Here is a 27593-nt window from a genome sequence, read left to right as displayed (position 1 = left end):
TGTATGTGTAGCTTGGCCATAAAAGTGGTCAATTCAGGTGTTTTCAGTGAGGGAGTTCAGAGGAGTTGATATCACTTTAAGAAAAACTGAAGCCAAAGCTTCGGATAGACTAAGAAAGGTTATAACCTCTGGCAGCTTTTCTTTTTTTTGCCATCGGTGTCCTATTGAGGAGATTTCTCTTCACTTTCTGTCTGATGGCTACAACAGGAAGTCAGAGAAAATCCCTCCAAAGTTAGTAGAACTAGTGTCCCCATTGGAAGATTTCCCATCTATTCATGTTTTGATGACAACCTCGAATTTGGGATTTTCTTTCACTGATAATAATCACCAGGACAATAGAGAGGATGAATCGCCCTTCCTAAAGTTATGTGACACTTTGATGGTCAATAAAGAAGATTGACTACAAAAGTTTCTGGAGTGCGAGTGACTTTCTACCGGTTACACTTTCTGACATGCAGAGGCATCTGCGGTCGCTCCAGCCAGTCAGAACGCACTTCATGTTTTGCAACGCATAAAAATGTGCGTGCAAATGCGCAAAAACTATGCCGCCTAAGGCCCCATTCACACTGAGCGATTTATCGAGCGATTTTTGCAGCGATATCGCTCATATTTCCACGCGATAACGCTCTATGTAGCTTCTCCAATCCATTTCAATGGAGCTGTTCACATCTCGTCGCTCAATATCGCTTCTAGCTCGTCGCTGTAGCTTGTCGCTCCTACATGACCCTTTTTTCGAGCGATTTTGCTCCTGATTGCATACAGCCCAATAGAAAAAGTCAATCAATATCGCTCATATAAAATCGTGCGGAAAATCGCGCAATTTTCATGTCGCTCTGTGTGAATGGGGCCTAAGGCTGCATTCATACCTCAGCATACGCAGAGCCAGGGATTTAGAGGGGTTTTTGTTGTGTGTGGTTTGGCCTTACAGACTTTTTAATTTGGGAAGCCTGAAAAGTCCACACACACATACCTTTCCAATTCGGCTGCAGGAGGTGCGTTGCTGTGCTATTCATTTCAATGGCACCCCAAACGCTCCTCCCACCCATAGTGTGATCGCCTGCACTGCAATGCACGGTACCACAATGCTGTGCATTCTAGTGCAGTGCAATTGCAAAAAAAGTTGTGCATGCAGTTTTATTCTGAAGTAAACTTTTATGTTTGTAACACAGCATTTGTGTATTTTATTTTAAATTAGGGATATTTATTTATTTTTTTATCCAATTAATGGAAAAAATAATTGTCCAACTAATCGATTATGAGAATAATCATTAGTTATAGCTCTACCATGTAGTTGAACTGCCTCCCGGCCGGCCATATAGTTGAACGGCCAGCCGGGAGCTTCTTGGATGTAAGGTGCCGTCTGTGCACCCCCTCCGCTGGTCCCGAGCTCCGCTGTGCCCGGTGCGAGCCCGGGACCAGCATGGTGGCTCTGTGACAGGGGATCAGAGGGAGATCGGTACACAATCTCCCTCTGATCTCCTCTCCGGTGTCAGAATGCGGAAGTGATGTATACTACATCACTTCCGCATTCTGCTGTCACTCTGCGGCTTCAGAAGCTGATGAAGCAGATCTCTGCTTCATCAGCTACTTTGGGGGTCCCTAGGTGACATTAGGGGTCTTGGAGTCCCCTGATGTCTCCATAAAGAGGACCTGTCACATCCTCTTTGCTATGACATAGGGGGATTCTTAGCCCCCTATGTGATAACAATAAAGTAAGGTGAAAAAAGAAATTAAAGTTGCAAAAAAAAATAGTCACACTTAAAAAAAACACAATTTTTTTTTTTAAGTCCCCACCCATACATACATGTGTGCAAAACATGCGTCGGGTGCGCATACCTACGAAAACGACGATTGCACCCATTACGCCACACACGTTACATATCACCGTGAACGTCGCAGTGAGAGCGATAATTTTAGGGCCATCAATAACTGATAACACTAAACTGATGAGCGGTAAAAGCTTTTAACGTGTCGCCTATGGACAATTTTGGGTATGGTAGTTTTTTGCGATTTCGCGGGCGCACGCAATTTTAAGGCTTGACATGTTTGGTGTCTATTTACCCGACGTGACCCCGACTTTTATATTTTACTAAGAAATTGGGTAATAATAAATGTATTATAACATAATACTTTTTTTGAACATTATTAGTAATTTTTCATTATATAGTAAAAAATAAAAACCCCAGTGGTGATTAAATAACACCAAAATAAAGCTCTATCTGTCCCCAAAAAATGGTATAAAATTAATTTCATTACAGTGTTGCTGGTACTTGGTGCCATCTAGACTGGCTCATATGTTCCCAGGATCGTCACCTTTGTGTTTCCGGGGATGCGGGCTTGGGGGCACCATGTACCATGTATGGTGGTCGTGTCCTTGCGTTTGTAGATTCTGGGGAAAGGTTCTCAATTTAATAGTTCGGGTCATGGGTGTGCGCGTTCCTAGGGACCCCGGGTATGCCCTCCTTAATGAGGCCGTCCCCGGGGTCTCGGGGCACGGTACACAATTGATATTCTTTATATTTTTGGCAGCTAAAATCACCATTGCTAGGGCTTGGAAAACCACTAGGATACCATTGAGGCAGGTGAAGAATAAGCTGTCTTGGATCATGACCCATGAAAAGCTAGCAAGTATTATTGCGGATAAAGTCACACAATTCGATCAGATCTGGGGGCCCTGGCTGGCCTATACAAGTCCTACAATAATGTAATTACATAAGGGGGGGAAAGGGAAGGGAAAGAGAAGGAAAGGGAAAGAGAAGGGGGAAGGAGGTAAAAGAAAAGGGTAGAGTTTGGACCTTAACCCATCCCGACCAAAAAATCAAATTAAATTAAACTGTTATTGTTGATGTTAATATTGCATTCTTTTTTTTTCTCTCTTTTTTCTTTTTCTTTTCTCTTCTTTTTGCTTTTTTTTTTTTTCTCTCCCTTTGTGAGTAATGGTGTGTTTTGTGATTTTGTGTGTTGAAGAAAACAATAAAACTTTTGAAAGCTAAAAAACGTACGATGTGCCCATCTTGAACAGGCAGATCGTACTTGCGATCATCGCAAGCCCCCCCCTGCAATGAGGGGCGGGCTTGCAAGCACGGCAAATGGGCAGTGTGCGCGTGCGCACACCGGCCCGTTCGTCAGTTGTCGAACAAACAGGCCACTCACTCGCCGAGAATCGTACGATTCCCGGCGTTTTTTCCAGCCTGCTTGTTCGATGGAAGACGGGCGACCGTACAGTAGAAACGGTCGCACGCCTTCCATACACTATACTTGTACGAGAATCGTATAGTGTATGGGCACCTTTAGTTTGTCCAGTTAAGATTTGAAAATGAAAGAGCGAAGCTGATTGGTTGCCATGCACAGCTGCTCCAGATTCTGTCTGCTCCAGTTTTGATAAATTCCCTTCCTGGTCTTTAAGTGGTTAAAGGAAACCTGTAGGCTATCATTGCTGTCCTCTCATTTTGAAGATGCTAGTTATCTGGCTGCTATGCTGACATATTTGCTTCAATGCTATTAATTCTGGACTTAGATCAAATAAGAATAAAGGGGCCTCAGAATTTTTTTCTGACTTCTGAATGTGCGTACTTGTTCTGGGTCAGTGACCCAAATTATTAAAGCTACTGAGGTTGCACAAAGCATATTTTTACCTCCTATCTGCTTATCGGCGTGTTTTCACCCAAACATGAAGCTGCATTCAAGTCTACAAATACATCCTACAGGCCTAGCATATGTAGAGGTTCCTACAAGCAGATATGCATCAAGGAGGAGTCTGGGTAAAGGCCTCATAAACTGTACTGTCTTTTTAAAGCAAAAATGTGTTTTGTGAAGGTGTTGCAGTTTCGTTGTGGTCGGTACCACCACTTCCTGGTTAGGCTGACGACACTAATCAGCCACGTGCAGGCTTTAAGTCAGCTGTTGAGATCGACAGGAAGCATGTGTGGACCTGATTGGTGGCCAACAGTCAATTGAAAGTGTCAGTAAAGCCACTGTAACCGGACTGTATGCATCACGCACTAATAGAACTGTTTAACCAACACTGCGGGTCACAGTAAAATGTTATTGGAAAATGCCTTTTCTATACTGAGGTCACATGACTATATTGAACTTGCTCCACACTGCACTGTGAGATCCGTGGGTACAGCAAGCAGGTACCCTCTGATGTAACCTGCAGCCATCACTTGCTTTTTCCATGGCCATCAATCACCTTCTGGAAGCTGCCCTGCAAGCGGTTGCATAGTGTGTCATGTGGGGAGGCTGGAAGGGACGAAGAAGCCTCTATCAAACACCTTGCTGGAGGCTGGAGCCCCCTCCTCCAATCTGATGCAGATTATCACATGGGATGGTGAGGCCGGTAAATCCATTGGCAATCTGAGGCCAGTAAATAAAAATACCAGTTCATTAATTGCTGGTCATTTTCTGAGGTGTGTAATTTACAAGCTCCCAGCCAAAAAGGGTCGCAACTGTCATGTTTGTGACGGACTTGTAGAGAGAGCTCCTGATTGGGTAGCAAGCATCAGCTGACTGCAGGACTTCTGTTTTTGATTGGTGCTTGCTCCTGGCCAGATCTGCGCAGTTAGATCTCCCGCTACTCTTTTGTGCAGCCAAATACTTCCTTATTGCTGAACTGTTAGGGCCCGTTCATACCAAAATTGGAGGGTAATCATTAAATGCTAACGCAAGGGCACCGAAACGTAAATGGGTGTAGTTCACACCGCTGTATTGCATAATGCTGAGCTGGAAAAAAAAATAGTGCATGTTCTATTTCTTTTTAACGCAACAGAAAAGGGCGGTGTGAACTGGTCCCATTCATGTTTTGAGGTTACCTCCCGTTGGCATCCGTTGAAACACAGTTCACAATGGATCTGGTGTGAATGGGGCCTAAATGGCTTTCACTAAACAGTGGTTTCTTGGTCACCTCGGCCCCTCATGGTTACAAATACTCACTTGTCACATCAGACTTTGGCGGCTGTGAGAGGACAGACTAAATCCCCTGGGCAGGGGTATGCAATTTGTATTGCCCAACGCCCAGGACTAGGGTTGCCACCTTTTCTTCAAGCGAAACCCGAACACTCTAGCGATGTGTAGACATTTTTTTGGAGTCGCGGCTTATTCATATGTAAATAGTGCCACCCATTAATATGTAAATATCACAGTTGAGGCAATTTTTAGTGGGGGACCAGTAGCCCCTATATTAATTTTCATTGCCCCTGTCTGCCTGACATCATGTGTCCGGGTTTCTGCTGCCATGAAACCCGGACACAGCATTCAAAACCCGAACTGTCCGGGTGAATCCTGGACAGGTGGCAACCCTACCCAGGGCATGAAGCTCCAGGCGCCGGGCAGGTGTTTCTTTTTTTCTCCTGAACGGACCGGTAAGGAAGAAGGTGGGAGGCAATTCTGCCGGCAGCCCTCAGAGGACCCCCTCCCCACTGGTCCCGTTGCTCTTAGCAGCAGGTGAACAAAAAAATAAAGACATTCTTGGCACATGCTGTACATGGGGCCCATCAGAGTAAATGGAGAATTTTGTATAAGAATAATTATATATAAGGATAAATTGTATTGACAAATAATATGAAATTGATCATATGACATTGATTGCATGGAAGTTATGTTTCTGTCTGTCTCCTAAGCTGCTATCAATAAAGACTTTGTTTTTAAAAAACGGCAATTTCTGAGCGGACGTCTAGAGACGCCCGCTCAGATCTAGAGAGCTCCGGGCCGGCCGGCCCGGAGGCAGTTAAATACAGTTTTGGTTAAAATGAGTTTTTGTATCCGGACAAGTAGATAGTCATTAGGGACACATAGATCGGGCCCCCGCTTTAGTCCCTGGACAAGAAGCTTTTTACAACAACATCCACACCCCTGCATGGGCATTCCATCTCTATGGGGGGCCGGATGTAAGGTGATGCGTATTGCTGTACATCCGGGTCCCTTCAGGTCCATTGGACCACATGCAATGTCTGCTTTTGCGGACCTATCTAGATGTAGGCACATCCGGCCACCCGTAGGGATTACACGGGTCAGTTTTTCCTCCAAAATCAAACACAGATGTGACATGCATTCTGATTGGAGTCAGCAGGGGATCAGTCTAGGGTGAGACAGAACGGAGGACCCCTATGTGAAAGGGCCCTAATGGGGAATAATGACAGTTCATCGTGGCCCCTGCTGGCAGAAGGACCTGGAGAACATTCCAAGAGGTGCGAGGAGGGTTATACCGGTAGACATGTTGCTGTCACTGATTTATGATAGATGCAGAAGAATGATTAACCCTTTAAGCTGGCCAGCATCGAAGTTCACCGGGTTCCTGAGGAGTTGTTCCGTGTGACATTGTGTGACAACGGCATGTTTTACTGCTGCCTCCACTGACGTCTGTGAGTCATAAATGTGCCATTCTGTCGGAAATAAAGCTCATGTACTTTTTCAAGATACGTGTGACACAACGGTCAAGTGTGAACAGCCAATACCGGGATTCTTCATGATTTTGGGAAACGTGCAACAAAATGCTCACCAGTAAATGGTGGCTAAGCGATGACAAGGAAAGGAATAAAAAAGAAAATGTAGGTATAAGGCACACTTCCAGGAAAAAAAATTATAATAAAGATATACTCACCCGAACCTCGGTCCCGCCTGGCTGCTAGACCCGTCTCCGCATACTCTTCCGCGGGGGCACATTGCCGGGGCACCCTGCTGTGTGTGGCTTTCTGCGGGCTTTTGATCTCTCCTGGGGGTGAGGAGCGGCGCTGGGGACAGCTAGCAGGGACCTACCGCGTCTTGCAGGACTTTGATCTCCCGGCCAGAGCAGTCAGAGATCAAAGGCCCTGCTAGCCGGGTCTTGTGTTTTCTGGGGCTGGGGACGAATTGGCCGTTTGGATAGAACACATAGTTACATCGGACACTACGGACAGCGACACCATAACACACAGGCCAATTCCCCTTCACATAGACATTGCACTGCAGGCCAACAATTCCTATTCCATCGCCTCTGCTCGCAGTCTCCTCCCACCTACACCCCCGGAAGTAAGAGAATTGCATATGTAAACAGTATATTACCCAGCTTACATTGCGCGTCTGGTTGGCTGTTTCATTTATTATTGAATTAATCCATTGATTATAGTTCCGGTACCTCATAGGGTAATCACATACTTAGCTACAAACAAATATACAACTTTACATTCCATTCCATTTATGACTTCACCTGGGTCACTATAAGTTGTCTTTGCCAATGTTACCCGAGCTATATAAACTTTGTACACCGACGTCAGTGTCAGGCGTTCTGAAGACCTGACGTCTAGGCCACGCACGGAGGACGTATGTTCCTCAGCTCCGCCTAGGGGAAAGTCCCCGGACCTCGGGCAGAGAGTGCCGCGCACTCTAGTAGTGCGTACTAATCCTGCCCTGCTACTCATATCAGTCCGCCAAGAAGCTCCCAGAGCCGAGCGGTTTGGGTTAGGGCGGGACCTCTCGTCAGTGTCCATAGAAATGCAGGTAGCGAGGTAGACATACCGCGCCAACTCAACGGGGCTCATTCTCAGAATGTCTGTTTTATACTATTTATGAACAGACTATGGGGGAATGGCGTGAAGGTGAAACTCCTCTTTATTGCATGGTAATGCGGGCTAAGACCTTGTGCTGTTCAGTTACACTGCAGGTGTGCACAAAAAGGCCTACTAATCCATAATGCAGACAGTCTGGAAACCCCACTACGACGGATTAGTTTTTTCATATAATCTTTATTTAACATTGTATATTGTAAAAACATATATATGTGTATATATACACGCATATCCAAACAAAAGGCGATATTTCCTGAGTAAGATGTCAATCCTACCTAAACAGTATTACGAAGACTGAATAATACACTAAACAGTAAAGGGAAAAAAAAGCAACACTCTTCTTCTGTGATGCAGAATTAGAAACAGCAGCAATGGTGAAAGGGGGCCCTTCTATTCAAATTATAGTTCTAAAGTTCAGGACCATAAACCATCTATATCACCTTAAACATCCAGAGAGCTATACTTAAAAGAAGTACGGGGTAAGTGTTTTTCCCCATAGTTCTCTTTAGGGACACGGGAGGACATATACTAGTGTTGTAAACCTCCGTATTCCACGTGCTACAGCTCGCGGTATACTGAGACCACCGCAGCCGGTGATCGATCAAAACTACGAACTTATCGAGTTGTGGGACCGCATTACTTCCGGTTTCCTCACAACTACGAGGTTTTTAGACAAAACATGTTGTGCACGAGCGCCATCCACGGCATTGCCCTATAGACATAGACCACAGCAATAAAGTAATAAAATGATGTAGGATGACACTAAGCCAGCGCGTTCTTTATCTCAGGTGCCCCACTCAAGCGGCGGCCATATTGAGTGGGGCACCGGAGATAAAGAACGTGCTGGCTTACTGTCATCCTACATCATTTTATTACTTTATTGCTGCGGTCTATGTGTATAGGGCAATGCCGTGGATGGCGCTCGTGCACAACATGTTTTGTGTGCAAACATCGTAGTTCTGAGGAAACCGGAAGTCATGCGGTCCCACAACTCGATAAGTTCGCACTTTCGACACATCACCGGGACAGATCTCAACATTACTTTCGAGATCCACCTAGCTGTGGGAGTGACAGCTGGCTCTGCCTCTAGATAGGGAGATGATTGAGAAGTGAGCTAACGGTATGTGTTCGTTTACCCGATCTAGTGAGCCGACGTGTGACAGTTTCATTGTCACATGTCGGCTCCAACTATGAGGATGAGTGTAATTCACTCACCTCATAGTTCTCCTTTAAGCTTCGGACACTCCCACCAAACATGTAAATATGTGCCCTGTAAACCACACTTCCTCCAGCAAAAAGGAAAAACATTTTGATACATTTTCCCTAGGGAATATGGGACCCGGTACCACCGGGTACACTGCAAGGGTTAAGTTTAACTATGCCCAGAGTGCTTTAAACACACGTTATGGCTGGGATAGGCAACCTCGTCATTACAGCTGTGGTGCAACTACACGTCCCATGAGGCTTTGCAAAGGGGGTAAGGGAGTGACTTGCTTTGCTGTGTTTATGCAGACACAAGGGTGGCTCCATAGGACCCTGCAAGGGAAAGGAGCCAACCTAAAACAGATTATCAGGGGCAGTGCTCAGAGGAACATCTAAATCTGCAGGAAAATAAAACTTAAATATCAAGGAGCAGCAGAAGTGATTTTATCAGCATTTAAAATAGATTAAAACTTTAATATCATTTTAAATGTATGTATAGCAATCACCACTGCTAGTTTGCTTCAGGTGGCATAGTATAGTTATGTATGAAGCTGACAGCTGACCAACATGTTCTGCAGAATGCTCCAAAGTAATCTAGTCGCAAGCAGTCAGAAAACTCTCATGTAGATCGCCGCTTTTCTGCTAAACAATAGATGCAAGTCCAGTGCGCGCTGTCAGAATACAAAAGAAACAGCGGGAATTCCTCAATCAAGGTGCTCATAGGGTTGATGGAACAATCTATAGTGTATGGCCAGCTTGCCACTTACACGTTACTTAGCATTCAGGGACTTCACATGCATAGCACCCTACAGGAAAGAGTGCTGTTACATTAGTGTTATCAGATTGCATGCAGTCTGATGCTGATTTGTATTCTATGTTCATTTGGTTTCCCCTAATCAATCTGTCATCGTTTGCATCTGTCTGCTGCTGGGCGTACCCTGGGCACAGAGCAGAGCAACCAATGCTTTGAGTGGATATCCCTCTCCAGCCAATCACTGTGAGTCTAATGGCCAGTGGTGCATGGTGGGGGAGTAGATAAATACTTGGGGTGAACTATGTGAGCTCTCTCTTCTTCCCCCGGGCCCAGCCTGTGGGGAGGCTCTTATGGATTTCAGAGATGGCTAGGCCTGCAGCCTGGGGACTAGCTATATGATTGCACTGGAGCCTTATGGTTGGAGGCCCAGTGGTTATTACTGATGACAAGGATGAACATGACTAGTAACTTCTACCTCAAGTATTGCTGTGTCAAGTACTCTACCTGCTGTGCATGGAAACAGTAAGCACACTCTGCCATATAAAGGAATCTACATCTGCCTGGATGATCCTAACCCTCTACCTCTCCCCCTGAAGTACTACAATAAAGTTCTCAGTATCATATCTCCAGTCTGGACATCGCTTTGATCGATCACCATAGAGGGCAGTATCCGCTAATGTGCAAATTGTGGTAACCTATAGCAACCCACCCTAGAATCGTGGTGTGCTGTGGATCAGTCATAGAGGTTTCTTGCAGAGGTAACACAGGGAGACCTCTTAGTTATTTTACTGTAGATCACCCCTTCGGAGCCAACGGTAGTGTTATCCTGTGCTGGGATATCACTGACTGAGAAAGGCAGGCGCTACACATGAATAATATATCTGATGCGGTATCAATATTAAAGGAGAACTATGAGGTGAGTGAAAATCACTCATCCTCATAGTTCGAGCTAACGTGTGACAATGAAACTGTCACACGTCGGCTCAATAGATCGGGAAGTGAGCAAACACATACCGTCGCTCACTCACTTCTCGATCCTGTCCCTGCAGAGAGCCGTGACTGTCACTCATGGCTCCTTGCAGGGATTCCCCTGTCCGATCCTCCAACGCTGACTGGCGGAACAGACGAGGAGGTGTAGCTCGCGGTATACTGAGCTTTGGGTGACGGGAGGACACTAGTTTGTGTCCTCCCGTTACCCTAAGGAGAACAATGGTGAAAAAGCACTGACCCCATAGTTCTCCTTTAAGCACAGGTTAACTACCAATACTGGGGGTTTCTTTTCACCTGCATGATTTGGTAATTGTACATGTGTTTGGCATCTTATTTTTAAAAGTGTTTAGTACTACCATTTTGTGCTATGAGAGAAGGATGATTTCTCTTTTTCCAGGGTCTATGAGTTGTTTAACCAATGGCTGTGCTTCAGTGGTGCAATCGGTCAGCACGCGGTACTTATATAGCAGTATATATAGCAGTGAGCAATGACGAGGTTGTGAGTTTGAGTCTCACCTGGAGCATTCTTTGGATTGCTTTTGGCCTTTTTGAAAGGCATTATTCATCTACATTTACTCCCTGCGGCCTGAGCTGTTTACAACAAGACAGTATGCAGCAAAAGAACGTTCAGGGTGTTGTCACCAGCGCTGCTTGCATGAGATGTCATTCAGCTGTGCTGACAACATTCTATGAATTGTGGACCAAAAACGATTAGGAGAAGGTGTAGTAATCTAGTTGTTGAAAAGAAGTTTGAGAAATGGCGAGACTGTGTTTCACTTCTAGAATGGTTCTTTCTTTGTACTCTGTAACACAAGCTGCATGGAATGCTGCAGGAATGTTGGCTAGGGGAAAGGAAGTGAACAACCTTTCCCACCTTATCTTAATAATTCTGGGTGTGAGTTATATGCAGCGATAAACCTGCATTAGGCCCCAGTGACCCAATAGATATGTCACTGACCTCTTAGATTGAGGGTTTGAGTTCCATCTGGGATGACTGACTAGAAAGGACTTTTGTGCTTTTTCTATTTGCCTAAATAGGGATGCGATTTGGATTCCACCAGCATGAATTTGCTGTGATTTCCCATGTTTCCTATGATTGAATTTCACTTATATTGACGTGCAAATTGAGAGTTTGTAAAATATGGCTCCCACCCATAATACACTGCACGCCCTTTAACCCTAGCCAACAGGACCACAACAGCCAAACATCCTGGGGTAGGACAACTGGATAACCCAGTCCCTCTCTGTAATAGGAGATGGCCTTAGATCAGTCATGGTGTCAGTGTGTATGAACTGGTAGATGATAGGAAGAGAATCGCGGTAACATAGAGTCATAGTGGATCATCATGGTGGGTCATAATAGGACCAGTTAGCAAACTGTTTTCTACTTTTTACTTCCGTGAATTTCAACGGGATATATTGTTTTTTATACCCCAATATCCCATTAGTGCTATGCATTATTGCTAGGGATGCACTGATACTAGTATCGATATCGGTGCTGATACAGAGTATTTGGGTAAGTACCCGTACTCGCCCGAATGCTCTGATGGCTCTATGCTCCGTCATCTCATCTCATAGAGCCGGCCTCCCGGCCAATCAGAAAGCAGGGTGCCGCGTTGTTACACGGCACCCAGCTTCCATGATTGGCCAGCAAGACGGCTCCGCCTGGGTAATCGGAGGAAGGCCGCTCCTGGCTAGAGAGGCCCCGGGGGTGACAGGCTGGACATGCCGAGGTGAGAGGGGACAAAGATCCGCACTGATCGTATGGGACGGCTTTCTTGTTAATCGGGAAGCCAGGTGGCGAGTCTTTGCACGCTTCCCGGCTAATCAGGAAGCCAGGTGGCGAGTTATTACACGCCATCTGGCTTCCTTAATGGGACTTCAGGTACTCGGTACTTGGTATCGGCGAGTACCGGAAAAAATTATCGGTACCAAAAATACCGGTATCGGTGCATCCCTAATTATTGCAAAAGGCAGGCAATGCTGCCCCAACGTATCTGGTGTGAATCGCCTCTAAATGGAAGATGAGAAGATCATTGTAGTATAGATGCACTGGAATTACGCGTCTGTACAGGATATTGTTACCTTACTAGAAATGTACTGTGGCAAAAGTACTTAAACAGTTTGGGGGTGAGGACGGGAAAGTGTTTCTTTCCTATTCAGTGTAAATAAAGCATGAGACCTCCAGCATGCATTGAAGAATTGTTAATGGTGGTGTCAAGGACTTGTTCACAAATGTTTTCCTTGTGCCATTGCATGGAACCTATGTTGGAAACCATTTGGGAATTCACAAGAAAAGAGCAAAACAACTGTTGAAAAGTATGAGGCGTGGACAACCATGAAGTGAAAACATGCAATGCAAGGGAAGTTTGCTTTTCCAGGAGATGAGCCATTTCTGGAGCCTTTTAAAAAGAAAGAGAAGGATGATCATCAGGAAGAATGATTGAGTGACCAGTCACCCCAGGCCAACCCTAGAGGGAAATGGCCCAAGTATTGAAATATATTGCTCCATTAGCTGGTTCACACGCCCTCCTCCTTAGCTGGTTCACACGCCCTCCTCCTTTCCGCAAAATACACAGTCTGAGCCGACTAAACTGCGCTGTAATCCATATATCCAAATGTAGATTTCTGATAGGATGGGCAGATGTTTCTTTCATGTGCAGGATGTGATTGAAAGTCTGGTTTCACCTTTTCTATGTTGTGCAAGAAGCAGGATGGTTAGTACCCACTAAGGGAATAATTGGCAGTCAGAGAGCTATTCAGAGCAGAGATGTCTGTAAACATTGGCAATTGTGAGGGCCCATTCACACCATTGCTTTGTGATGACGCTCACATTACTGCAATTCATGTTATATGTTTTCTTGCACTGTGGTGCCATTCATTGTGAATAGCACCCCAAAGCACCTCCAAAACCCATGTGTGCTGCAACACAGTGGAGTTTTGTGCTTTACTCTGCAATAAAATGCACCCTACCTCATTTTCGGGTGCGTTGCTGTACTGGGCTGTTTTACACAATGCATAATGAGACGACATTGCAGCACACATCATTGTGGTATGAATGGGCCCTTAGGGTTGCTGTTTCAAGCTTGCAAACAAGGCCAAAAGAAAATGACCAGGGTTATATATGTGTACATGAAATCTTGTACTTGTAAGTAAAAGTAGTTTTCTGTTTGTGGCATTGGTAGTGCCATCCATTTTCCCTGCCATTAAAGTGCATCACAATGTTTTATTGAATAAACAGTACAGGTCCCTACAACAATAAAATACTCTGCTTGTCATGGAGACTTTTTTAGGCTTATTTGGCTTTCTCATTTTCCGTATCATTCTTACTTCAGTCCTCGACCTTTTATAGGCCATCCTTCATTCTGTGTTGTACCCTGGACACAATATTGAGACAGATTTATTTGAGAATCCTCACATGGTGAATATTCACTGAAATGATCCAACCCTGGATATGGTGAAACGCATTAGAAGGGTGAACTGAGGGCGGGACTTAACCGAGCTGTGCAAGACTGAATAAAGACGTTTTTCAGCGAGACAAGCAGTGTGTGGCTGGGTTTTTTCTACTGTGGATGTGTGTATATTCACTTTCATTATTCAATCAGGTGAAAAACAAATTCCTGTTTCATTTGCACGATTAGGTATTAAGGATGAACAGGAATTTGCTATTCACATAACTGTGTGAAGAATCTCAACTCCTAAAATGCAAATGCAATTACTGTGTTCACCATAAAAAAAAAGAAGAAGCACAACACTCAATGAAACATAATGCGTTCTTTCTTTATTTTGTATTGGTGGGAGTGAATGTGTTTACAACTGTAAGTTGTCTGGAAATTGCCATTACAATGCACACATTAGCCAGATGTTACAAAACCCTTTCTTTTTAGAGGTAGACCTTAACTGATACATATACCGCTTCTCGGCCTTTTGGCTAAGATAAAAAAAAAAAATATACTGCTGGTAGACCTTAACTGATACATATGCTGCTGGTAGACCTTAACTGATACATATACTGCAGACATTTGTGTCTGTGAAGGTTCTCATTCATCCAGGTCATGGTATATCTGTAATAAAAGGTTCAAGGCAACGGGACTTGCTGTATTTTTCTTAAAGACGGTTCACTGGTCATCCAACCAGCTTTCTCAATTGTGAAAATACAGCAAGTCCAGTTGCCTTGACTTATTTTTTACAGATAAAAGACATTTGTGCTCTTAAAACCTGAAGAATGCATGTTTCCTATAATATCTATAATAATCAATATGGATTGTATGCAGCACTGACAAGAAAAATGTTGATTGAAGATCTTGTTTCACACATTCATCCTTCTTTGTCTTCCAGATCTAATGTTCTGTCTTCTGAGCTTCTCTGGGCACCAGATTGAGTATAACAGGTTTTTTTGTCTTTAAAAACCCCGTGGTGTCAATTTCCAGAGGGATCTGTAATACAAGTAGCAGCATTAACAGATCAGGTATACTAAATTCTGCTTTCACATGATTACATATGTCTTATACACGATTTAGAAGAGTGATATCCCAAAGGAAGTCACTGGTTCAGTAAGTATTCCCATTTCAGAAGAGTGACAGCAAGACAATTTGTTGACTGTAACTGGGTAGATTATAAAACTGTGGTGGTAATCTTACTTTCCAGAATACATATACACTTTTATTGTTAAAATAAATTAAGTGATTTCTTACTGGTGTGTCCTTGCAGGTTCGGAAATGAAAGTTCTGTAGTAGCAGAGTGATGGCTGACTTCATGTTGACCAAAGCAAACCTCATCCCGATGCAGTTGCGGGGCCCAGCTCCAAATGGAAGGAAGGTGTTAGGGTCTTGTGTTTCTCTATTCTCCTTACTGAATCTAGAAAGAAACATAGTACTGTATTAGTAATTGTCACCATCTCTCTGTGGCCCTGTATATATGGAGAGGACCTTTCATATAGATACAGCGCCTTGCCCTCCAATTCAAAGTGGATTTGATGTTACCATAAGTAAAATGCTAACGTGCAAGTGAAACAGTAACCACAGAGGGGGCGGCGGACACTGAACAGTTGGTAAGGTGGACAAAGTTTGGCAGCAGAATTTATGATAGACTGGAAGATTTATTTTGGAGATGTTATGGAGGTTAAAAGAGAACTATGGCCCAACGTTTGTTGCCATAGTTCTCTTTAGGGTCACAGGAGGACATATAGTAATGTGTCTAGATGTCTATACTATATGTCCACAGGAGGACATATAGTAATGTCCTCCTGTGACCCAAAACTCAGCATATAGCGGACTATTGCCCGCTATATGTTGGCAATGCCGTGCTGCAGCCAGGATGGATCACAACAATATTGCCTGATTGACAGCTGGCTCTGCTTCTCTAGAGGGAGAACCAACTGTGCCCGCCCCCTCCCCCACCTGTCCCTCCAGTCAGCGCTGTCAGAGGGGGGAATGACACCGCTGTCTGCAGGCAGAAGATTGGGAACTGAGCAACCAGCGGTATGTGATTACCCAGTTCCCGATAAATAGGGCCGACATGTGACAGATTCAGTGTCACATGTCGGCTCTAGTTATGGGAATTAGTGTATTTCACTCTCCCCATAATTCTCCTTTAAGGCCTGCAAGATTTGGACAGTGACTGCATATGGGGCCAAAAGGAAAGGTCAGAGTCCAGGACTACACCTAGCACCCTGGCATGAGGGCAGAGACTGATGGTTGACTGCAATGAAAAAGTCAGGGGAGGGGACATGAGTAGGGGATGGTGGAAGAGGAAATATGAATTCAATTTTGGAAAGACTGAATTAGAGGAAGTGGTGTGGCTTCTATACTGTCAATTGGTAAATTAATGATCCACGAGGAGCCTTAAAGGGGGGAACTGACGAGTAGTGAGAAAAAATTGGGTGTTGTTAGCATAGAAATGGTATTGAATAGGGATGTTCAGATACCAAGAAACCGCACACGGTACAAGTACATGTACATATACTTTTCCAGCTCCAAGACTACACTAGAGAAAAATTCAAAAGTTAGGAGGCAGCTGTCATTTGTAAGGAGCACACGGAGCTCCTGGGATTTGTGCACCTCTGTATTAATGTATGAATTTTTAAAAATAAATATAAATAAAGGGATGCACCGATACCAGTTTTCAAGTACAAGTACTGATACATTTTTGTTTATTGTCATGTGACAATTTTTCTAAAACAATACAGACTAATGATTTCAGGACAGTGGTGGAGCGCCAGAGCCCGGTCCCAGCTGCAACCGCTGCAACCCTGGTAGTTCTCATGAAAATGCCAAGTATCGGTACTGGTATCGGAATATCCCTAGTATTGAACGCCATGGGAGGCAAACAACTGACCCAGGGAGTAGGTGTAGGTAGAGAATAAAAGGGGTTCGATGACAGAGCCTTGGGGGACCCCTGCAGAAACAATATTGTTTGTTATGAATGTGAAAACATGCTTTAAAGAAAACCTGCCATTTCCAGTATATGGAACAAAACTAAGTTACCTTTCAGGTCGGAACTCCTCTGGGTCAGTCCAGAGTGCAGGATCTCGGTGTAAAGCAAAAACTGGGATCACAGTCACAACTCCCTCCGGTATGGTTACTCCATTGATCTCTGTTGTTTTCTTACAGACTCTTTCAATTCTTCCAGCTGCAGGGTACAGTCGCAGGGATTCGTAAATCACCATGTCCAGATATTCCATCTGCATCAGAGCTTCATATGTGGGAGAAGCCTGTGTTCAAATAAAAACCTTCTTAATATTCCCGGACTTTTATTCCAACATAGTATAAATTATATATTAGTTTAATGTGAATAAAATGATCAATGTGTATACATTTTTTAAACCTTGTTTAAGATTTTTAAATATATTATGTATGCCAGTGACATGCAGTGTGTTCCGTGCTGGGTGAGGCATTCTTCCTGCCAGCCCGCTGATGTCACCAAGCTATGTGTTGAGGAGGGAGGGAAAGGGGAGGAGCCTCCCTGTCCCTCACTTGCTCGTCACTGGTGAGGCATTGAGATTGATGTCCTCAGTGTTTTTGTTTTTTTTGATTAGACAGCTTGGACCAATGGCGCTTTGCCATTGGTCCAAGCCATCCACAGAGCTCATGCCTCTAACACAAAGTAGAGGCTGTTGCAGCTCTGGCCTCACTATGTTAGCTTACACAAGCAGTGGGGAAGCCCGCTGCTGTGTAATCTAACTAGCTGCCAATAGCCGGATGCAGCGTCGCCTCTAATTAACAGGCTGCGCCCCGTCCATGACAGTTTACACAGCGGGGAGGCTTTCTCTGCTGTGTAACCTGTTAGAAGCCACTCTGAATGGAGAAACAGCTGTCAGCTTCAGATATGAAGCTGACAGCTTTTTCCTCCATAAAACCAGGTGAGATTCTGCCTCACCTGACTGCACGTCCCTGTATGCATGTTTAATTGCTCATTATACTGTATATTTAGACTCTACCTCCTGCTTAGCTACATTGATGGTGCTTTACTGTTCTGTCAATGCAAGTCTGTTGAAATCCACCCATCTGCTTAAGCTGGCCATATAGTAGCTGTTTGGACTGAAAGAGAAGATGCTTTATTCCCCCATCCATGCTGAATAGTGTGGATGGGAAATCCCTGGGCTATTGTATTGTGACAGCAGAAGAGGTGCCACTGTCAGAATACCTGAGCAGTGATTGGCTGCAGTCACTTTTTAGCTGGGATTTTTCAGACTGGCTTCCTTGACAACAGTTGATAAAAAACAAACAAACAACTTTTGTCAAATGGGTGCAGACGGGCCACACGCTGGTTGAATTTGAACTTGGCCAACATTCAAGCAATATACAGCCAGCTTTAGGCTGAGTATATTATACTCTATGTAGATAATTGATTATTTTATGTAAGTAGCTATTTAGCAGAGTTTCTGACAAGTAGTAAACTGTCCTAATATACACACCAGCAGTGTACACTATTGTGCAGCCACTGGTGTGCTTTGTTAGGAAGCGGTATAGTGCGTAGCAACACGCTAAAAAACAGTACTACATGTTGTACTTGTTTCAGAGCACACCATCGCAATACAGTGGTGTGAACTGACCTAATAGTGCACAAGGCCCTGTCTATGCATTAGAACTGGGTTGGGCAAGGCTACCTAGCGCCACCCAATGCATCTGATGTGAACGGACCCTTTTCAAAACCAAAAAATACAATAGCAAATAAAACTTTGTTTTACCTTGTTAGGTAAATGGGTATCAATTTCCTCCTGCACTTTAGTCTGGACATCAGGGTGTGCTGCCAGAAGGTAGGCCATGAACATAAGGGTAGTGCTAGTTGTCTCATAGCCTGCCACGATGAAGATAAGTGCCTGGGCCATTATCTCAGTGTCAGTCAGTTCTGTGACAAAAATAAAAATGTAGCTGTCAATCAGAGATGCAATTTTGAATTACTACTCCAGATTCAAGGATGATCTGACCCTTTGACGTTCACATAATAATGCAAAAGGAGAGGACTGAAAAGAGTGAAAACGGTGCTTTTGATACCTGTGTGGATCTGTTTCTGTCGGCCTGCAGCATAGCTTGCTCTTAAATGCCCTTGTACCTGCGCTCAACTAAACACAGTGATGGGGATTTATCAAAACTGGAGCAGTTGCCTGTGGCAACCAATCAGCTTCTCTCTTCAGTTTGTTCAGTTAAGCTTTGAAAATGAAAGGTGGATGCTGATTGGTTGTCATGTGACATCACGGGCAGCTCCGCCCAGTTATTCATTGGCCGGGACCTGCTAGAAGACTCTAGCACTTGCCGGCCAATAGGAAACAGTTTGGCGGAGCTAGTTGTCACCGCTACCTCTGCCCAATAGTTGTTTTTTTTTTAATCTTTATTTTTTAATTTTACTATTTATTTACATTTTAAAAACATTTTGTAACCTTTTTTTTTTTATTCCTACTTTTTTCACTATTTTCTATTCTGCTCGGTACCATGGAGGTACCGAGCAGAATAGGCGAGCATTCGGCTGTTCACTCACTGCCGTTCGGCACCTAAGTGAATAGGGACGAACGGCAGCGAGTAAGCTGCTGGAGCTTTGGCTCAGCCAATCCAGATGTTGGATCGGCTGAGTCGAAGTCCTTCTGCACTTCGGCTCAGCCGACACATGCAGAGCATGTTCGGTTGACGGAAGTGCAGCCGAAGTACGGCTGAAATCAGGCGTACTGAGCCAGAGTGAGTAGCCGAACGTTGTTCGATTCACTCGGCTGCCTTTGGCAGCTTTGTGAATAACCCCTTTAATTTATTATTCCCAGTTATTGTCTTTGTTTTCTCTCTACAACATACAAACTCTTCCCATTTTCAGAAGAAAATAAAACGCCAGTCAGGCCAGACTGTTACCCTTCCTAACCTGCAAATATTGTAAGAATGTCCTGCTTACAGAAATGGCTGGCATAGAGGAGTACATATATCCATCAAGGGCTAATTCAACATAACATAATTATTCATGCTGCATACTTTACACAAAATACTATCTGATAATAACCTTCTTTCTCACTGCCTTTTATTTTTACCTATACAAACATGTTATGTTAGTGAATAATAGAATAGAAAATTGTTTTTATTTTCACAGATCTCTGTTATCAGAGAATGTATAATTAGCTGTATAAGAGGTTTGAACACTGGGGTACTGTTTGCCAAAAGCTAAAATCCTGTTTTACCTTTGTAACCATGACTCTCCTCTCCTATTGATGTCCCATCTTTGGTTTGAGAATCAACCATGAGTTGCAGAAAATCCACCCGATCCTAAGTAAGAAAACAAGATGAGAGTGAGCTGACATATTGAATCACATGCACAGAAAAGTTATTTTCTGACTAGAACAACAGCAAATTTTCCAGAACATTGAAAAGGTAACACTCTTAAAGTTAAAAGCAAAGTTAAGTTTGTCACAAAATGCTTATCAGTGAATGCCACTTGCAGTATTGGCCCTGTGCCAATATAAATATGATGAATGACAAGAATCAAAATAAGAAGTAATTGTGCAGAAAGGCGAAACAAAATATCTATTATTGAATAGTAAGGCTGGCCATGGATGGCCCGATTATTATACGTCACGCTCCTAATTTGAAAATCATTTGCAATAATCAGGACCTCTATGAACAGAGCAGGCTTTCTCAACCTATTTACCTTGGAGGAACCCTTGACATACCGTAATTCTCAGCTCCCGAGGAACCCCTGTTAAGAGTATTATAGATAAAACTCACGGTATAAAAACATAATCAGTGAGCTGTAGAAATATATGTCGCCCCTTACACTGATGGTCAGTGAAAAACTGCCCCTTTACATTGGTCTCCAGAGTAGACTGGGGATCAATCCACCAATTCTCACTTGTCAAGAAAGCCCTACAACCTCTTAGGGTTCCACAGAATCCTGGTTGATGAAATGATCTAGAACAGTAACAGTCGTCATTGCGCTCATTATTACTCACAGACATTTTCTCTCCTGTTGAAAAATCTTTCTATGAGAGACAGGGTCAGTGGAAAGAAGAGGTAGGATTCACAATACTGAGAATATTTGCTGTCATTGACAGGTGAAAAATGTATCAGGTACTGGCAATTGATGACCTGCTGGAGGCTGGGTAGATATCTCCTCTAATGTTGTTCATCATAGCTCTTCATCTATGACCAAGGTGACCATTGCTTTTAGATGGCAGTTGGATGTAAAGAAATACAGATAATTGCAGCACCTATGAGCATATATGTCTCTGTGACCTACAAAAGCCCTCAACAGGGTTTCTATCCCATGAACAAATGTTGATCTACCAAGAAATGTCAAACTTTCCCCATGATGAGGCTCTTTTGATAATGTCTTCAATGACTGTGTCCAATTTGCTTTGGACATGTACATAATTGCAGGCACAAAATACTAATGGAATCCTTAAAATATTAGCAAAATGAATCATTTCTAGATATGCAGAGCCATTTCACTGTGCAGGCAGGTACAATCTAGGTGAAATGTAAAACTAAGACTTGAAATGCATACAGGAACACAGCCAACTTCACTTGTTCACAGCTCAAGTAACACAATGATTAAATATGCTTACTGCTCATTTTGTCTAGGGGATCTCCAGATAAGACAGAGTATTACTTACCTTACCTCACATTCCAGCTACAGCAAAAGGTCCATTCTCTTGTCACCAGTCCTAGAATGTGGGCAGGTATTCCTACATCATAATGTACAATACAGGACCAGTAGTGGCTGCTGCTCCTACATTGTATCAGCTGTTGTCAGTGAGAGGGGCAGCATTTAATGATTTTCTTGCTTTAATTTCATCCCATTTTTGTTGTAGGTCACCAGGTCACACCACTCTCTTCTTCAATGATCTGGTGAACACACCCACTGTAGCTGTCGCTCATATACAGAAAGTCTGATGTATCAAAGTGTCAAAACAAAGGGGCTCGTTTATAACGGAGAGTGGATATCACTATCCGTTATCTATTATGCACCGCTGCACACAGCCCATCCTATACATAAAAAAATAGGCAGCCATGTGTAGCTGACAAAGCCTCAAAGAGTTATCTCTGTTCTATAGAGAGCTCCATGACTGGATGAGGGATGGCCATGTGAATTTGAGAGGTAACATGAGTTTCCCGAAGAACATCATATTTGTTTACAGCAGCTATGTGACCACCTCACTGCTTTTTAAATAACCCCCTAAGTATGAGAAAATTGCTTTATGACAGCTGCCAGTCAGACTCCTCCTTGAAATAATTGTCGATAAACTAAGCAAATGTAGGAAAATTGAATAACGCAAATTTAGAAAGTTGGAAAAAGAGCAGCCAACCTCACTTCCCTATTAGCTACCTCCAATTGTTTGTTAGCACGTTTTGTAATTTCCTGTAAGATTGACTTACCGAATGAATACCTTTCTGCCTATTTTTCTTTATACTTTTTATGGCATCTTGGAAAAAGTTGAGAACATTTAAAGGAAGAAAGCAGAAATTCAGTTTGTCCAAAAGAGGTATAAGGAATGGGCAAAGCACTGCAAGAAAAAAAACACAGATATACAGTAATAGTTAAACATTGTGCAACATGGACTAAATGCCTGCAATTGTATAGAAGTGCAGCCTCAGCTAATAAATGTGAGCAGAAGACTGAATCATTTACCTGTGATTAAGAACAATGGATTGAAAAAGGAGAATGTGAAAAGCTTCTTGCCATTGGCCACAAATGGATCGTCTGGATTGTTCTGTGAATCCACATTTACACTGAATGATGTGCTGAGAACAATGTCCATGCTGTAGCTTCCAAAGATGCTGACACAAATAACAAAATAATAAATACAATTAATAAAAATATCCCATATTTTATTCCATATGAGATTATTATAGCATTCAAATCTTACATTCTTCCAAGATTATATGCCCTCTCCCTGGCTGTGCGGAAAAAAGATTCAGGCCCATATGCATACACATCTTTCCCAGCCACCATTTTAGCCAATGATGGCACCACTCAAACCTAACTGCAGATGCAACTTTCTGATACAATGTTTAACAGCTATGGATATCTAACCCTTTTTACACAAAGCATTATCTGCTTAGGATGTATAAGTATCCACACACAACATACTTACTCCTTCATGTTTAGAGGTTCTCTGTTATCCACTTTCTTCTGGATGTTCTTCACTAAAAGGTCTCCATAATGTTTAATGATCGGAAACATCTGTAAAGATAACAAGATATTTTCCTTTTCTTTTCTTGTAGCTACAATATGGCACAAAGAACTATCATTTCACATTTCCATTGGCAATTACAGAAACGGAGTAAAAGCTATGGATGCTTAATCAGAAATCATTCACTCATCGATGCTCAGTACACCTTCACTTCCATACAGCACAATATAACACTTGAATGCTTTGCCAGGTGACTATTTGATTGAACTATTTGTCTCAGTTCACAACTATAACCCAAAGCATCCTGGGGCACTTGCCATGGATCAAAAATGTGCACTGAGGGTCCAATTTCAACTAATGTAACGGTATATCAGACATGTAATCATCAGATGATTTTAGACAGCCAGCCAAAGATCTTAGGTATTTAGAAATTCTCTCCATATCTGTATCGGCTTTTCTTGGTTCCATTGATAATTAGACATGTGCGATTAGTTTCGTTCCGAATCGAAATTCGAGCGAATTTTTGGAAATTCGGACATTCGGATGTATCCGAATTCCGAATTACAGACATAACGAATGCAAACGAATCCGAATTTCCATTCCCGAAATTCGGTAGCGGTAGTTCGAACGTTCGTTTCGTATTCTGTTCTAATTCGTTTCTTATTCGTTTCGTTAGTTGGAGCAAAGTGACAATAGAGAAGGAGAAAAATATTTTTCCCCCCTCGAATGTCACGAACGAACGAAACAAATAAGAAACGAATAAGAAATGAATAACAACAGAAAACGAAACGAACGTTCGACCTAACGCTACCGAATTTCGTCCGAATCCGAATTCCGAATCCGAATTGACTTTCACACCCGAATCCCGAAAAACGGCATAACACAAATCCGAATTTAAAACGAAACTAAACGAATTTTTTGGCAGTGCACATGTCTATTCATAATAGTTACCATGATTAAATTAACAGAGCTCTTCTCATTACTATGACTTTGTCACAGGTTGCCTTAGCATCTTGCTGTCGAGCAAACACAATCTCCACCTGCAGCTTACCTGGCAGCAATAGGCCTCTGTGACTGGTAAGAACATATGTGTTACACTTCTAATTTTCTTCTTCTACACGGAAAGATATGGTGGGTTATATATACTGACAAGGCTCACCTGTTTCAGTTTTCCACTGGTGAATGTAGGGGACAGCACAGTCCGTATTCGCTTCCATTGTTCATCTGCAGCTACTGATACTGCAGAATGTAGAGGTCCGTTGAGTCCAAAATTCTACATTGGATAGAAAGTACAGGTGAGAACTGGAAATCAGATTACTCTTGTGGCTAAAGTATTATGAGGACAAGAGAAAAGAAAAATGCTGGTCAACATATGTGTCTCTACTGCAGGGGTGCAGGGGTGGGCAAACTCTGACCCTCCAGCTCTGGTGCAATACATGATGGGATTTGTAATCTCACCACAGCTGGAGGGCCGGAGTTTGCCTAACCCCTGCTCTACAGCATGCAGCTGTCTCAACTGGCTGCCAGTCACAGCTGACACCATCATTTATTTATTACCAAAAGTGAATGCCAATTGCACATGGACTGATAGAAAAGTGCAAAACCCACGCCTGAATTTCTAATGATATATAAATGCAGTATTTGCTTATGTGTAGCTTTAGCATTTCATTTCATGAGTAATCATATTAGCCAGGAAGAAATTGTCAAAGTGATACCTTTTAGTGACTATTAAAAATATGAGCCTCTGGGGGTATAAAGCTCCTTCTTCAGCTATTATGACAAGCAAAATGCTAAAAATGACAAAATAAACAGATTTTGGCTTTTTTTTAATCTGTCGTTATACCTGAAGATGGGGCTTCATGGTCTCCAAAGCTTGTATTTTTTCCTATCTTTGTTACCCACTAAAAGGTATCACTTTGACCATTTGTTTTGCCTTCTCTACCTCAGTATTTCAGAAAGATATATTACTTTTAGAATTCTCCATATAAAAGTCATTTAAAAATAAATAAAAAAGGGATAATATGAGAATAAGTAAAACACGATGACAAAGCTGACACTATAAAGAAAACACTTAAAATCCAGAAATATTTTACAAAATGTAATTAGAATTTTATACAGGAGCACTGCCACTTACCCTTCTGTTAGTGAATAGGCTGTAACATTCCTTCACAAGAATGCTTTTTATGATTGCTGGATCCATTACAGCTAGAACTGGCTGCCTACCATCAAAAAAACTGCAACAAAAAAAAAGCATATACATAAAAATATTAAGATGATCTTTGAGCTCATGCCACATGAACTAGAGAAACTGATCAATTCTATAACCAGGGAGCACAGATCTTCGGCCCCATGTATACAGCAGTGAATTGACTTAACATACCAAGAACTGGATAAAATTGTCAAAATCAATAACTGTCAAAATGAATTTTTCAGACAAATCATAGCAACCAGGAGGATTCAAGCATTGATTATCCAAGGGTCGCTTATTGGTGAAGATTTAAACCTGAACGGTTGCTCTGATTTGTCTGGGATGGGTATTTCTTATGACAGTTTTTAGCATCAGACCCTGACAGTGGGGAAGACATTTAATAGGAGAGACTAATCATGATTAGAGTGCAGAATGGCAATTATCTTGAACTGCTGATGTTACTAAGTCATGTAACCCACCGCTTTAACTCACAAAATGCAGTGTTTAGGTAACTGCTACATTTTCACCTCGAGCAGTCAGCTACAGGTAGGTGAGAAGATTGCACTTATATCATATATAGCAAGCGGTTTGCCTTCCAGGAAATCCAGGACTAAAGTAGAAACAATATAGTACACATGGAGACAGAACCAAGATATTGTGAAGAACAGTACCACACAATCAGGCCAAAGCCTAATCAGGCTCAAGCAGCTGAGACACAGCATGGATCTCCGAAAACTGGACCATCGTACTCAGCCTCAGGAGCAGATAACTGAGACACTACATGGATCACCGGACAACCGGCCCAACGCACTCAGTCTGTGGTAGGTTCAGAAACTCAGTAACCTTCAAGAAAAAATAAATAGATAAAGAAATTTAGGGGCATATCCATATATTGTTGTAGGTAAATTGTACAAAGCATAATACGCAACCAATTCATGGTCCTGTAGGTCATATTGGAAACACACGAGCAATAATGTTAGTTAATCAACTGCTCTGTGACTTTCCAGGGCACTATGCTCATACAGGTATTGGATTACCAGGTATTTATTGTCAATGGGCACCACAGTTAAACATAACAAGGCACTAAGGCTGAGGCACACAATCTATATAAAGGGCCTCCAGGAAATAGAAGGCTTTAAGGAAGTGAAAGCAAACAGCAGATGCCAATTTATAGTAATACTCCATCATGGTACCCATCTAACCACAATTATCTCTGAGCTACTGATCTGTACTTCCAATTTATTAAATCACCTAAATATTTGTCTGCATTTTTTTCTGATCGGCAGATAATCATGCAATCCTGGAATTCATATTATTATGATTCATGCATTGTATAATTTTTGGGAGACTAGACAAAACTGAATCCATAAATTCAGGTCAATCAAGAAATTTCCAGTATGCAGATTCCGCTGATTCACAAATCAGTTTATTTTTCAGTGCATCCAACCAAACAAACGCCTACCTCCTATTAGTCTAGAAAGAAGGATCTCATTAATCTCATTAGGAGTACATGCATTTTGCTTAATTACGCTAACATGAATAGTGTATGTCAGTATAGAATCACTCCAAATGCATCAATTTAAACTGAGCATATGATGAAAAAATAAATTTTACCTTCAGTAAAAATAGCATGTCAAAATAACAAGTAAATTATAAAATTATATACACATCTTGACTTTTCCTGTAATAGGCAAGCTGGATCCACCACCCCACCTACCAATGTTCCCTATAGGTCTGGAAGGCTGCTCATCACCCTGAAAGACCAATAGTGGAGCTCCAGCAACAGGAAGAGGTGGAGTGTTGAGCTCAATTGTTCTTTATTTACTGATCAAATACCTCTTTATTCATCTTTTATTCTTCTTTATGTTTTGACATAATCAATAGGTTATGTCACCAACGATTATTCTCATAATCGATTAGTTGGCCGATTATTTTTTTTTTTCGATTAATCGGATAAAAAAATTGAAATACCATCTTTTATTTAAAACAAAATACACAAATGGAGTGTTACAAACATAAAGTTTACTTCAGAAAAAAACTGCATGCACAATTTTTTGCAAATACAACACACTGAAACGCAGGGCATTGCAGTACTTCGCGTCCCAATGCAGGCGATCATACTGCGGGCGGGAGGCATGTTTCTGGTTCCATTGAAATTAATGGCACCGCAACGCACCCTCGCAGCAGAATTTGTCAGGCTAGAACTGAAAATGACTTTTTTTTTCCAACCTGTTATATATTTTTTTCATAATCATATGTATTAGACATTTTAATTAGTTTCATGGATTTAAAATAATCTGAATTGAAGAA

The 27593-nt window shown here is 42.5% G+C and overlaps 2 protein-coding genes and 1 long non-coding RNA gene across 3 annotated transcripts in view; 2 read left to right on the top strand and 1 right to left on the bottom strand.

Annotated features, from left to right (window-relative positions):
• CDKN2AIP (CDKN2A interacting protein) overlaps positions 1 to 27593 on the top strand; it is a 54628-nt gene that overhangs the window by 12497 nt on the left and 14538 nt on the right. The gene's annotated exons all lie outside the window — the stretch shown is intronic.
• LOC108804469 lies at positions 13254 to 23149 on the top strand. The gene is made up of 3 exons (XR_001942365.1): positions 13254 to 13264; positions 18368 to 18377; positions 23071 to 23149. It is a non-coding gene; the product is annotated as an uncharacterized LOC108804469 (long non-coding RNA).
• The window catches only part of LOC108804467 (cytochrome P450 3A29-like), a 19651-nt gene continuing 6871 nt past the window's right edge, over positions 14814 to 27593 (bottom strand). Inside the window, exons 4-13 of the mRNA XM_018576226.1 lie at positions 25230 to 25329; positions 24255 to 24368; positions 23057 to 23145; positions 22591 to 22739; positions 22338 to 22465; positions 20144 to 20228; positions 18677 to 18837; positions 16974 to 17200; positions 15183 to 15345; positions 14814 to 14924 (exon numbers count right to left, since the gene is read on the bottom strand). Coding sequence (XP_018431728.1) covers positions 14829 to 14924; positions 15183 to 15345; positions 16974 to 17200; positions 18677 to 18837; positions 20144 to 20228; positions 22338 to 22465; positions 22591 to 22739; positions 23057 to 23145; positions 24255 to 24368; positions 25230 to 25329 — 1312 coding nt within the window. The 3' untranslated portion in view covers positions 14814 to 14828. The remainder of the gene's footprint in view (positions 14925 to 15182; positions 15346 to 16973; positions 17201 to 18676; positions 18838 to 20143; positions 20229 to 22337; positions 22466 to 22590; positions 22740 to 23056; positions 23146 to 24254; positions 24369 to 25229; positions 25330 to 27593) is intronic.

This window comes from Nanorana parkeri, unplaced genomic scaffold (assembly GCF_000935625.1).
Source record: "Nanorana parkeri isolate BGI_ZX_2015 unplaced genomic scaffold, ASM93562v1 scaffold60, whole genome shotgun sequence".
Taxonomy (NCBI): domain Eukaryota; kingdom Metazoa; phylum Chordata; class Amphibia; order Anura; family Dicroglossidae; genus Nanorana; species Nanorana parkeri.
Note: the sequence above shows the minus strand (reverse complement) of the source record. Positions and strands in the feature narration are given on the sequence as shown.